Consider the following 14620-nt stretch of genomic DNA (forward strand, 5'->3'; position numbering starts at 1 on the left):
AAGTACCCAGAATTGTTCTAAGTTCGAGGACGAACTTTTTATAAGGTATGGGGGATTGTAACGCCCGAAAATTCTCAAACTTGCATTAGAATTATTCTACGATTTTTCTGGAATTTCTAGATATTTTTCCGGAATTTTCCGAGTAGCGGAAGTAGCAAAAATAAATATAAGCGTAAAACGGCCTAGGCGGGGATTGAACCCGAGACCTATGGTTTAGTGGACAAGGCTAGTAACCAGTGGACCCAGCAGGGCTGTGCTGAAAGGAAAGGGGAACAATCCTAGTTAAGTGGGATTTGGGCGGAACTTATCACTAAGTATAAATAGGAAACTTAAGTTGGGTTTGGGTTAATTTTGGTTCGGCAGCCATCCCCTCATAAACCCTCACCGTGACCTATCCCTCTCCCAAAAACCTGCACCGCCGCCCACACCTCTCCCTCCTCCTCCTCTCTCGGCGCCCAAGCCCCAAGGGCTCTCGGATCACTTTCCGAGACGACTCCAACACGAAAAGGGTTCTTCTCCGCGAGAGGAACGCGAAGACGGGAGCGGATCGTCGAGAGGACCATCTCCACCGGAGTTTTAGCGAATAGAATCGTAAGAAATTACGATTAGGAGGTAAGAAACCCCTCACCTGCGGTATAATAGCTTCCGTTTGAGTTTTTATGCTTTAGTTAGGATGTATGCAGTTTTTATCGATATCTAAGGTGTATTTAACTCTCTTTTCAGATTAGGGTCTTAGTTGAACACCTTTAGATGGGCCGGGCATGTCTTCCCTCTTCAGATAGGAGGTTAGATGTTGTCGGGTGCCTAGAGGTGGTCTCCCTAATAGAAAGGAGAGTTAGGGCACGCTAGGTGTTCGATAAAATAACTAGTTTAGTAAAAATGCACCCTAGGCATCTTTAACAGCTCAGTTAGATACATTAGAAGTATCTATGCAGTATAATCAGTTTATTACAGCTTATATGGATTAGATATCCAATGGGTGGGCTCCCATAGTCGCCTCTAGGTGCAGATAACCTAGTTCTAGGTTCAGATAACCTAGTTTCAGCAAAACAGTATTAGCTACTTCAGTATTTTATTTTCAGTTGGCACTGTACAGGATTAGATATCCATTGGGCTGGGCTCCCATAGTCGGTCCCTAGGTTTAGATAACCTAGCTAGGTTTAGATAACCTAGTTAACCCTACTAAATTCGGGACTTGCAAACCCGGGTCTAGTTAGGGATGCGCGCATAGCAAGTACAGTTGTCAGGGCCCTACAGCAGCATGTTTAGTATTTTCACTTACTATGTATTAGTTTTCAAAACTCAAGAAAAATCAGTTATACCAGTTGAGTTTGATTGTAGCTTCAGTTTAGTTTAACTTAGCTCAGCATTATGCTTCAGTGAAATTTTCCATGTTAGATCTATGTTCAGCTTATGTTATGCCATGCTTGTATGATACTATGCCATGCCATGCTTGCATATTCAGTATGTTTTCCAAAAGCATGTTTTAAAAGCATATTTGCATCGTATGCATGATTTAGTGAGGTAGATGGTTTCTTACTAAGCTTTTTAGCTTACAGATACTATTTTCCTTATACTGCAGATACAGGTAAAAGGAAAATGGACTAGCAGCGGAGGCTGGAGGACAATGCGAAGATGGTGTGTGTGTGTGGAACTGGAATCAAAGGTCCTTAGGGGACTTAGCAGGATGAACATTAGACTCTTTAGCATGTTTACCTTAGCACTTTACAGTTTATAGTTTAATACTTTCATCTTTATGCACCTTTAGTTTTGGAACGTACTAAACTATGAAAGAATGAATTAGATTGGTAGTAGTCATTATGGGAATGCTTGTTAATGCATGTTAGAAGTATCTTCAATTGATTTAAAACTGCTGTGTGAGGTTTTGGCACGCCCAAGTGCTGAAATCAGAACCCGGGCCCGGTCGCGTAGATCTTGTGCCCGGAGATCCGCCAGCCCGCGCCGTCGCGGCGGGCGACCGTGGCCGGCAGGCCGCCCCGCGAGGGTGTCCCGATCCTGGATCGGTCAGACGACCGATCCAGACATACCTGGATCAGTCTGCCGACCGATCCATCACGGGACAGTAGCGAACCCAGGAATACCTGGATCGGTCTGCCGACCGATCCAGCCTCTACTGGATCGGTCCCCAGACCGATCCAGCCAGTGTTCGCGTGGGGGGTCAATGGATCGTTCCACGGATCGATCCAAAGCTCCAATTTTGCCTCCTCAGCCTAGCTATGATTATCTGGAAGGTAGTGGGACATGAAATCTCACTCTCACAGAGTTAACAGAGGCAACTACAATAGTTTCGTAAAATTTTTATTCAGCCCAGTTTTCCGCATTAGTAATTTAGCTGCAGTTAACAAAGAAACTGTAGCGGTCCGCCTTGCAGCCTAGCAGTAGAAGGTGGGTCGTTACACTGAGATTTATTCACTTTCTTTGCTGAACCAGCTTGTTTCTTCTTCTTCTTTCCTCTCGGTTTAGAAGTAGAACCATTTTCAGCATAGTGAATTTGAGCATTGTGACGAAATAATCCTTCTGCTGCTTGAAGTTCTGTCAGTAGTTCCGCTAATGAATAAATCCTCTTATTCATATTATAGTTCAGGCGGAATTGCTCAAAACTTCTAGGTAGCGTTTGGAGGATCATATCGATCTGGGTTTCCCCATCAATTTCTCCTCCAAGGATCTGTATCTCGTTCAGATAAGTCATCATCTTTAGGATATGATCCCTCACAGGAGTACCCTCTTGCATGATGGCTGTCATTATCTTTCTCATGGCTTCTTGCCTAGAAGCCCTATCCTGATGACCAAAGAGTTCCTTGAGATTGTTCATAATATCATAGGCTGTTGGTAAATCTTGATGCTGATGTTGCAATACATTTAACATTGAAGCCAAAATGTAACACCGCGCCATCTCATCTGCTTTTACCCATTTCCTATGATATTCAATCTCCTCTTGGGTAGATTCACCAGTAGGTGCTTCAGGGCACTGCTCAGTCAGTACAAATTTATAGCTTTCAGCAGTAAGGACAATGTCCAGGTTCCTTTTCCAATCTATGTAATTAGGTCCAGTAAGTCTATTCTGTTGAAGTATGATGGACAGTGGGTTGAAAGTCATCCTAAGAATCACAAATAACTTTTGGTCAGAACTCTAAATTTAGAATAATATTGATTCCTCAAACAATACTATTTTAAATTAACCAACACCTCAAAACACCGTGAATTTTGTATGCCACGTTAGTGTGGACGTATACTAATTCAACATTTGTAAAAGGAGGGTTTTAACCCATTAATTTTATTATCTTGTCAACCTAACTTTTTGACAAATAAAATTAATAGTTGGTATCATTTGGTCACACAAATAATAGCAGTGACTCCGATGGGGAGGATACTATTAGATGTGTCTAAGTGTATACCACTACTTGACACTAAGTCCATTAATAAGATTATGCCCCTTCCGTTGGGGAAGATCACACGCTCTTAATTAACTTCCTATAGTCATCCAAAAATGGAAGTATGTTCTAGTGATCCGCAAACAAGCTCATCCGTTATGGAGGAAGGCACTCAGAGCCAACGCGCAAGCTTGTTTGCATCACTTACAAACCAGTAATGGAGACCATGGGATTTACTTTAAAATCTCTCTCCCACTTAGTTATTTATAAATGAGAAATTTTAACTATGCTAGCCTACTAAACTTGTAAACTAAAATGCACACACAGCACAATATAAAAGCAATAAATAGAAAATCTAATTTTCAACTATTATGGCTTTTGTCTCTAGTTGTCCTCCGTGTGTTGTCATCCCAAGCTGCTGCCATATTTGGCCACCGCCACCGGGTCTAGCTGTCGCATCCATCTTGCTCCTAGTTTCGCTGCGCCTCTGGTCCTTAGAAGGTTCCACGCGTTGCAAGATTCGATCCGCGACATAAATAGAATTTTACATTTTGATCCTATATTCCATAAAAGGAATGTACATGTATCTAGATCAAAAATAAAATCCTAATAAAACTAAATACAGCTCCTGCTGTATTTAAATACAATCATGCACACACATATAAATGCCCTTGACATGTCCAAGGGTCCAATCACACACATAATAACTAAAAGCCATAATAGTTGGATCCTACATCCACAAAGTTAGCACATCCTACTATTAACCTGCCTAAATTATGTATGACATGTGCATAATTAACCTAATACTAAATACACAGAGGCAAAACCCTAGCTCTGATACCAATTGTTGGTTGCTACTCGGAAAACCTAGAGGTTCCACTGTACAAAAATTTGTACAAAGGTCTGAACCTTTTCCTAGCTACCATGTGTTCTTTTAAATTAAATTTTGGATCGCCTGCGGAACTTAACACGTTTGATCCAAAACTTAATCTATTCGTTCTTTTAGGTTTTGACTTGGGTCTCCTGCGGAACTTAACACGTTCGACCCAAATCACCTTAAGTTATTAATTCCATTAAATATTAATTTCCATAATCGGTTCCCAGTACTGACGTGGCGAGGCACATGGCCTTCTTGGATATGGGAGCAACCACCACCGACTAGACAAAACCTTTTATAGAAAGCTAATATTTAATTTCCTAAAATAACTTTAGGTTAACCGAAAAGAACAATCAAATCACAAGGAAAAGAAAAAAAATAAAAGAACACAATATCAAAAAACATATTCGAAATTCTAGAATCGTAAGCCTCTTGTATTTGGTATTATTTCCAAAAATAACTAATATGATGCAGAAAGAAAAATTACTAGTTATACCTTTTAGAAAGACCTCTTGATCTTCTACCGTATTCCTCTTCTAACCTCGGACGTTGTGTGGGCAACGATCTTCCAAGATGAGAAACCACCAACCACCTTCTTCTCCTCCTAGCTAGGTTCGGCCACAAAGGAAAAAAGCTTCACCAAGGAAGAAAATCAAAACACTAACCAAGCTCCAAGAGATGCTCGCTTCCTCTCCTTCTTCTTCTTCTTCTCCAAGTAGTATCCGGCCACCACAAGAGCTCCAAGGAAAGAGAGGGGTTCGGCCACCACAAGAAGAAGAGAGGGAAAGGATGGTCGGCCACACCAAGGAACAAAAGAGGGAGAGAAATAAAATAGAGGTTGTCCCTTGTGAAGGCACCCTCACCCCTTCTTTTATATTCCTTGGCCTAGGCAAATTAGGAAATTTAATTACAATAAAATTTCCTTAATTTCCTTAACATGATTTAATTGAGAAAAATAAAATAAAATTTCCCCAATTAAATTAGGGCGGCCACATCATGAAGAACAAATTGGACAAGTTTCAATCAACAATTAAAACTTCCTAATTTGTTTCCGGAAATTTTAAAATTAAAATTTCTCTTCAAAAATCTCTTCATGGTTGATAAAAAGAAATTTCCATAATTTTAATTTTACAACATGTGAATAATTTTTAAAGAGAAAATAAAATATCTCACCAATCTACAAATAAGGAAAGAGATCTAATCTCTTTCTTTAATCTATTGTAGATCTTTTACAAGAGAGATATTTTAATTTTAAATCTCTTTAATAAATTATATCTTCCACATAATAAAAATTAAAATTAAATTTCTTTTTTAATTTAATTTTGCTGGCCCCCACTAGCTTGGGTTCAAGCTAGGGCCGGCCACCCAATCTTATACCTAGGCCAGCCCTAGCTTGGTTCCCAAGCTAGCTTGGCCGGCCCCTTATTGGTGGGTATAGAAGGTGGGTATAGGTGGGTATAGTACTCTATAAATAAGAGGTTACGATAAGGACCGAGAGGAGGAATTGGTTTTGGTCTCCCGATAAAATTAAGCATCCCGTGTTCGCCCCGAACACACAACTTAATTTTATCAATAATAATTCATTCCACTAGAGAACTATTATTGAACTACCGCATCAATCCCAAATTACATTTTTGGGCTCCTTCTTATTATGAGTGTGTTAGTCTCCCTGTGTTTAAGATATCGAATATCCACTAATTAAGTGAGTTATTAACAACTCATTTAATTAATATCTTAGTCCAAGAGTAGTACCACTCAACCTTATCATCATGTCGGACTAAGTCCACCTGCAGGGTTTAACATGACAATCCTTATGAGCTCCTCTTGAGGACATTATCAACCTAGTATCTCTAGGACACAGTTTCCTTCTATAATCAATAACACACACTATAAGTGATATCATTTCCCAACTTATCGGGTTTATTGATTCATCGAACTAAATCTCACCCATTGATAAATTAAAGAAATAAATATCAAATATATGTGCTTGTTATTATATTAGGATTAAGAGCATACACTTCCATAATAACTGAGGTCTTTGTTCCTTTATAAAGTCAGTATAAAAGAAACGACCTCAAATAGTCCTACTCAATACACTCTGAGTGTACTAGTGTAATTATATAGTCAAGATAAACTAATACCTAATTACACTACGACCTTCTAATTGTTTGTTCCTTTCCATTTTGGTCGTGAGCTATTGTTTATAATTTATAAGGTACTGATAACATTATCTTCTGCATGTGACACCACATACTATGTTATCTACAATATAAATTAATTGAACAACTACAACTAAATGTAGACAATTTGACCAAATGTGATTCTTTATTCATAATGAATGTTTACAAAGCTTAGGCTTTCAGTATACACTCCAACAATACCATCAAGGAATTGAACTCCTATAGTTCATATTAAGATTTTAAAATTTTAAATATTATACGGTCATTAATAAATTTTGACCAAAATTTATTGATAATACTTTAAACTAAATTCATTGCACTCCATAGTCGATTAGTCGTATAGGTTTATGATAGCTTGACGTCCGCTGAGCATAGTAAATTTAAAAATTGAGTATTACAGTTGACTAATAGTCGATTAGTCGTATAGGTTTATGATAGCTTGACGTCCGCTGAGCATAGTAAATTTAAAAATTGAGTATTATAGTTGACTAATAGTTGATTAGTCGTATAGGTTTATGATAACTTGACGTCCGCTGAGCATAGTAAATTTAAAATTTGAGTATTACAGTTGACTATCCATATCGCAGTTAACGATGCAATAATAGTACAGAACTGACATAATGACAATAAATATGTATTTGTTTTATAAACATGGAAGTTGGATATGCATATATGGAAAACTTGGCTTATGGAATTTTATTTGTCGGCAAATAACACAATTTATCAAGTCCTTTTTACATTTCACAGGAGAAGACGTGAGTGCATTGATGTACAAGTTCTGCGACAAATTAAGCTCGTCTATGACGTGCTTTGATGGCTGTCTTTCGCAATTTAATGGGAGAGTAGGTATATGTAGGTGGCAGAGAAAGATGAAAATGATACGACTTTTGTCAGGTACTGAAATTGACATGGTATGTTATTCTAGACGATAGAATAAAAGTCAAGCCTTGGCCTAGTCTCCCTTTTTAGCTGTAAGAATATTTTTACATGAGGAATTATTCAGCGCAAACAATTGAATGATTGCATTTGGCAATTTAAAAGGAGAGTAGGTGTGCAGGTAACAGAAAAAGATCAAAAATATATGCATCTTTTCTAAGTTACTGAGGTTCCGTCGATGGAACATGATTGTTCAGCTGACGGATCAAAGAAAGATCAGAACAGTGAAATTTGATCAAAACGTAATAGGGAACATTCGGTCCATCGATGGATCAAGGAGATCAGTCGACGGATCAACTTATTTCCAGATTTAATGGAGATTTAAATCAAAGCAAAGATGGTAAAAGTTGTTCAGTCGACAAAACATAGCTTATCAGTCGACGGAATGATGAGATTTTCGGAGTTGAACAGATCAAATCTCAACAAACAAGGAGTTGTGATTTTGTTAACGAATAGAAGGTTCAGTCGATGGATCAATTTAGTTGACGGAATGAAAGCTATAAAAGAAGGCCTCGAACTTCGAGCCAAAGATAACTGTTGCCTTCCGAATTTCTACTACAATTCTACTGTACTGGTGTGAGCTACGACTACTATAACGCCGATAAGGTCATCAACAATCTACACTTATTACTCTTTCGTTGTTGGTACATTTTATTACTTGCAATTTGTATACTCATTTGTAATATCATTTGAACATTTAGTGGATTGTTCAACGAAAGTGGTCGACGATTGTGAGTTTTGGAGTAGGAGTTATCATAGGTTCTAAACTAAGTAAAAAAAGTACTTGTCTCTTGTCTTCTTAATCGTTATTTTTTTCCACTGCAAACTAGTGTTTTAACAAAAGAAAAGAAAGTTTTAAAAGGATAAGATTCACCCCCTCTCTCGCCCTTAAATAGGGTTGTAAATGAATCAAACGTTCGTGAACAAGCTTAGTGTTCAGTTTGGTAAGAACTTATTTATGTTTGTTAAATATACACAAAATCAATTAAACAAACAAGCTTGAATAACTCGTTAAATTAAACAAACAAATTTGAACACATACATATTTAGCTTGCTAATGTTCCTGAACCGTTCGTGAATAATGTTCGCGAACCATATTCATTAATAAAACTCTTATCAATATGCTAAATAAACAAATAAGTTTAAATTATCACGCTCAATAACCAATCAAATAAGTAAAAGTTTTCAAACAATCAAACGAGCTTGAATTGAGAGTTTAATAATATCTAAATGAACCAAGCTCAAACCAATCTTGAATTGAGAGCTCGATAATATCTAAATGAACCAAGATCAAATCAAGTTTCAAACAAGCTCAAACTCATAAAAAATAAACCTAGCTAAGTTTGAACAATCATTTCAGAGGCTTGGTTCATTTTAAGCTCGACTCAACTTGACTTGATTACCTTATCAAACAAGCTTAAACACCTTAAAGCTCAGCTCGGCTCAGCTCAACTTGTTTATAGCCCTACCCTCAACGATCCTTTAGCTAGTGCATGGGGTATTGTCACCATGACATCTAGAAGTTAATTCCTAGCTAATAGCTAGGCTCCTGCCGTCTCCCATGTACTGGTCATTGCTCGGGGTAGTAGCCATTTATAATTTATTTATCTTCATATAATCTGGGGATGGACTGTGAAAGACATGGAAGTGATATCTCACTCCAAGCAACTAGTATCACTTGACTCGACAGCAAATACAAGTAAATCATGAGAGATATTTTTATCCTAATACAACGGCTCTTTGCATGGGGAGATCAGGTATCCAACGTGACATTTTGTATTCATTAAAAATTAAACCTAACACCTATTAAAATAAATACTCAGATACTACCTGCGCCAACAAATGGGGCAAGAGTAAATCATCAGTATCATTGAATAATGAACGGCTTCTTTTGAGAAGGTTTAAGAGCCTCACTGTTTATCCTTCATATTTTTACAACTTAAAATATAAAACCACATGCGATATTTTACTCACCTTAATCTTTCATGTTTCTTTTTCAGTTAGCATCAATTAAAGTTCCCACGACAAAGTCCAATATGGAGGGCGGGATTGACCTCATGGAATAGTCTCTCTCTAAGCAGCTTGATCATCCAACTAATCAGGCTCCCTGCCATTTGTTTATATGAATTTAGCTTCTAAAGTGCATGGTATTGATTCTCCAAATCTTTATGCCATAACATGGGATTCCTGCATCAAGAACTGAACCTGAAATGCCTGCTGCTGCTGCTCAACTTAAACTTTTGCACTCTAAACGTCTCAGCAGAGACACAGACAACCACCAGTGAAGGTAAAGTTCACGTCATTGCTCTGGGACTGTTCATGATTTTGCTGCATATATTTCACTTAAACCGGCCTGTGATGTCGTTTGTTTCTTCTCTGCTTGAATAGCTCTTGCTCTGTATAGCATATCTAGTTATTGGCAGAACAAACCAACAAGCTGGGTAGGTTCAGATCCTTGTGGTAATAACTGGGTTGGACTCAACTGTTCTAATCTTCACATCAAAAAAATGTAAGTTCTGAAATGGAGAAGACAAACTCTAGGAAATTTGTTTTGGTATAAGTGATTCTTTTTTTTTTCAGAATTCTTCCTGGCTTAAACATCAAAGGGACTCTCTCTGAAGACATCCAGAATTTGACTGAGTTGGTGCACTTGTATGTTACCTGATAAATCAAATGTTACAGTTCTTTTCCCTCCCCTTTTTCATCCCTTTACAAATCCTTAGGAAACTATGAACTCATTAACTATGGCACTAGGGATCTGTCTTCCAATAGAGGTTTGGGTGGGCAAATTCCAAGAACCATTGGGAACCTGGTGAAGCTTCGAAGATTGTGAGTTGTGATTTTTTTTTTTCAGTCTGTAAAGTTAAGTTGGATTTATTAAAAGTTGTAGAGTAGATGATAGATTTAGCAATTAACCCGCGTCAAGTTAAACACCCAAACTGAAACTTTGTTCTGTTGTTTATCCAGGATCCTTTTTGGTTGCAGCTTCAGTGGTTCCATTCCTCCAGAGTTAGGCATGTTGAAAAGCCTCATATTCCTGTAAGATCAAAATATCTTTGCTCAAAAAAGGATATTTTAGCTTGATATTCTAAATCTATCTGTGTTTCTTCAGATCAGTGGGCTCTAACCGGTTGAACGGATCAATTCCTAGAGAGATAGGCAATCTGACATCGCTGTTCTTTTTTGACATCACATGGAATAATATATCTGGTTCAATCCCTATTTCCAATGGCATAAACTTGGGCCTGGATTTGCTGACTGAGTGCCAGCACTTGTGCGTTATTATTTGTTGTTCAATTAATGTTATACAGTTTACTTTATGAGATTTCATCAAGTTTGAGTGAGAATTTTCTATTGAACTCAGACATTTTGGAAACAACAATTTATCTGGGTCCATTCCAGCTGAACTGTTCCACTCTGAGATGATTCTGGATCATGTGTAAGATACTGAGAAAACACTTCCTTTCCCCTCCTGTTTACTTTATATTTATGTTCTTAAAGCATGAAAGTGTCAACACACTTTATTGTTGCAAACTAGCTAAGTCCAATCAAGTTTTGTGTAGTTCAAGCTTGTTTGATAAAATAATCAAGTTAAGATAAGTCGAGCCTAAAATGAATCAAACTGTGGAAATGATTGTTCAAGTTTGGTTTGATTTTTTTTATGAGCTCGAGCTTGATTCGTGTAGATTTTATCGAATTCTTATTTCAAACTTGTTTAATTTTTTGAAACTTTTATATTTTTAAAGTTATTTGGTTAGTTAGTGATTTTGATATTACATGCTTGTTTATTTATTTTGAGAGCTTCTTTATCGTATACAAGTTAAATAAGAGCTTTGTTGATGAATATAGCTCACAAATTTTATTCCTGGACATTGTTCGGAATATAGTTCACAATCTTTGTTCACTAACATTAATAGTTGAACATATATATGTTCAAATTTAACAATTTAAGTGACCTTGTGCATATTAAAATGAATATAAATAAGTTCTTATTAAGTCAAACACAAATTTACACATAAACGTTTGATTACAACATACTTGTTTTGCAAAAAAGATTACCTTTTGTTCCTTTTGCTTAGGCTCTTTGACCACAATCAATTCACAGGCAGAATTCCTCCAACTCTAGGACTTGTCACTACCATAACTGCTCTGTAAGTAAATTGCAGAACTAAACATGGACAAAAAAATGTTCATACTTTTAACTTGTTGGATTCTTGTTTTGTACAGGCGCCTCGACAGAAATAGACTTACTGAAGCAGTTCCTTCCAACCTCAATAACCTTACGATCCTTGGCGAGCTGTTAGTGTGTTTTTTTGAAAGAAAACTGGTTTGTGCTTTGGTGAAACTCCAGGAACTCTCATGATTAGTTTCGTTCTACAGGCAAATAAATGACAACCAGCTGAGTGGCCCCTTGCCAAACCTAACTGGAATGAATGCCCTCGCCTATGTGTGAGTAGTAGCACATTCTATGAGAAGCGAAAGGCACTTGATGCCCGCTGACTGAAACGGAATTTGTTCCTTTGCAGGGACATGAGCAACAACTTATTTGATCAATCTCATATTCCACCTTGGTTCTCGACCTTGATGAACTTGACTACATTGTATTACTCTACATTCTTTGAAGTCTGAACGATTATAGTCTTAGCTCAATGAGTCTGTATAAGACACTTCCATTGATTCGATACCCTTTTTCTGGTTGCAGGAAATTGAATAACTTACTGATATCAGGAGTTCTACCGACATCTTTGTTCAGCATTCCTTCAATGCAGGCAGTGTAAACATCAATTTGCCTGAAAGCTTAACGCATTCCTTATGAGCTTTCCCTGAGGAGGTACTGGATATCCTCATGTTCTCTTAATCGAAACAGGCAACTGCGGTTCAACTTGATCAATGGCACGCTTGACTTGGGTAGTGAGCTGAGCACAAACCTTACTCTTGTTGATGTGCGGGAAAACAGAATTCAAACTATGGCTAATGTGCCAAACCGGGACAACCTACACATTCAGTAAGTACAGCCACCAGTGCATCGATAATTCCTTGAATTTATTGCAATCCAAATAGTGAAGTAGTGATTAGAAGAAAGATTATCTGTCTTCTGAGTACTCTCGTCCGTATTTGATGTCCACAGACTCGACGGAAACTTTTACTGTAATCAGCCAGGAGCTTCAGCACAGTACTGCAATGTGCCACCGGAATCAAATCCCAGTAGTTACGTTACTCCGTCACCAAATTGTGGAAACCTCGTCTGCCCATCGGATCAGCAAGAGAGCCCAAAATGCTCTTGCTCATATCCCTTGGAAGGGAAACTGGTTTTTAGATTTATAGCATTCTCCAACATATACACTAACTTCACATACTACACTGCATTAGAGATAGCTCTTTACAAGACCTTTCAGCAGTTCCAGCTTCCTGCTATTCCAATCCTCCGAAACCCAAAAATGGATATATACAATTACTTCGACATTGATTTGTCGATGTTTCCGTCGAATACGGATCGCTTTAGCCAAGCCGAGATTGCTCAACTTACCAACCTATTCAGCAACACGACTATCTCGCAACCTGATGCTTTTGGACCTTATTATCTTGATGCAGTACCTTATCCAACTTTTCAAGGCAAGTATCTTCTTTTCCCAAATTTGTTGTTCATTTAAGCAATCACTTCTGCCTTTCTCACATATTGGATATGATACGAGCAGAAGCAGTTTCGAAATCGAACAGAGTTCCTGCAATTGTAGGAGGGTTTGCTGCTGCTGCTTTGATCGTCGGTCTGTTAACTTTCGCCCTTTGCCAGAGAAGAAAGGCTCGAAAGGCCAAAGAATTATCTCGACGATTTGGTAAGAAATGTAGAGAATCTCGATTGCTTTATCATGTTATATTCACTATCTTGACGACGTTGCTTTCTTTCGGTAGGTGTATGGACCACAAGTGGAAGTGGCAGTGATATTCCTCAGCTGAAAGGTTCAAGATTGTTCACTTTTGGAGAACTAAAGAAGTGCACAAACAACTTCGCAGAAGCCAGCATTCTTGGGAGTGGCGGTTATGGAAAAGTAACTTCCATATCCATGTTTCCTTTTGTGTTCGACCTCTGCAGATTCATTTTTCCTGTATTTCTCGACTTTGGCAGGTTTACAGAGGATTGCTGGATGATGGGAAACTAGTTGCTGTGAAAAGAGCTCAGGAGGGATCTTTGCAGGGTGGTCAGGAATTCAAAACTGAGATCGAGATGCTGAGCAGGGTTCACCACCGGAACCTTGTCAGTCTCGTCGGCTTCTGCTCGGATCAAAATGAACAAATATTAGTGTACGAGTACATTCCTAATGGCACATTAAGAGATAGTCTCTCAGGTACGTTTGTCTTTGATTTTGTTAATCTGAAACCATTTCAAGCTGATAACTAACTCTTTGCCATTTTCAAACTCAGGGAAATCTGGAGTCTACCTGGATTGGAAGAACAGGCTGAGGGTAGCACTTGGTGCAGCCAGAGGACTGACTTACCTGCATGAGCTTGCGAACCCTAGAATCATCCATAGAGATGTCAAGTCCAACAACATCCTCCTCGACCACCATCTCAATGCAAAGGTTTCAGACTTTGGCCTTTGCAAGCCACTGAGAGATGACAAGAAAGGCTGCATGACCACACAAGTCAAAGGCACAATGGTCAGTTAGGCTACAACTTTGCCATCCTAAAACAGTCGAAAACAATCAATAACAAGTGTTGTTCCTAATTTTGTAGGGATATCTTGATCCTGAATACTACACGACTCAGCACTTGACGGAGAAGAGCGACGTCTACAGCTTTGGCGTTGTGCTTTTGGAAATTGTCACTGCCCGCAAACCCCTTGAGCGAGGGCGATACGTCGTGGGGGATGTAAGGAATGCCATCAGCAGGTCTAGAGACCTGCAAGGCTTGAATGAGCTTCTTGATCCTGGCATTTGCCACAACGGCTCATTGCCGGGGATCAAGAGGTACATTGACTTGGCCTTAAAATGTGTGGAGGAATTCAGCTCAGAAAGGCCTCGGATGAGTGAGGTGGCCAAGGAGATTGAGAACATAATGGTCTTGGCTGGCATGAATCCTAACATTGCATCAGAAACTACTTCTGCAAGTTTTGGAGCAGCAAACAAGAGCTTTAGCTGTGATGATGATGCTTCCTTTGAGTACAGTGGTGAACCATATTCTCTAAGAATCGTGCTGCCCAAGTGAAATGTGTCATTCAAATCTGCTTGTTTAAGAGT

The 14620-nt window shown here is 38.5% G+C and overlaps 1 protein-coding gene across 2 annotated transcripts; it reads left to right on the forward strand.

Annotated features, from left to right (window-relative positions):
• The first annotated feature begins 9440 nt into the window (after positions 1-9440).
• Positions 9441-14616, forward strand: LOC122008217 (leucine-rich repeat receptor protein kinase HPCA1-like). Of its 2 annotated transcripts, XM_042563853.1 has the most exons (19): positions 9441-9672; positions 9774-9894; positions 9966-10037; positions 10140-10214; positions 10353-10424; positions 10498-10659; positions 10750-10824; positions 11465-11536; positions 11613-11684; positions 11766-11834; positions 11912-11986; positions 12088-12159; positions 12253-12390; positions 12514-12998; positions 13082-13219; positions 13296-13432; positions 13510-13729; positions 13806-14041; positions 14118-14616. In XM_042563853.1, the coding sequence occupies exons 1-19, from the start codon at positions 9564-9566 to the stop codon at positions 14586-14588; spliced, it is 2871 nt and encodes a 956-aa protein (XP_042419787.1). In that variant the 5' UTR covers positions 9441-9563; the 3' UTR covers positions 14589-14616. The 2 variants fall into 2 exon arrangements, with proteins under 2 accessions (XP_042419787.1, XP_042419788.1); XM_042563854.1 differs by lacking the exon at positions 9441-9672 and having other exon boundaries at positions 9841-9894; positions 10109-10214.
• Positions 14617-14620: the final 4 nt, after the last annotated feature.

The sequence above is a fragment of the Zingiber officinale genome, chromosome 8A (genome assembly GCF_018446385.1).
Source record: "Zingiber officinale cultivar Zhangliang chromosome 8A, Zo_v1.1, whole genome shotgun sequence".
In the NCBI taxonomy this organism is placed as follows: Eukaryota; Viridiplantae; Streptophyta; class Magnoliopsida; order Zingiberales; family Zingiberaceae; genus Zingiber; species Zingiber officinale.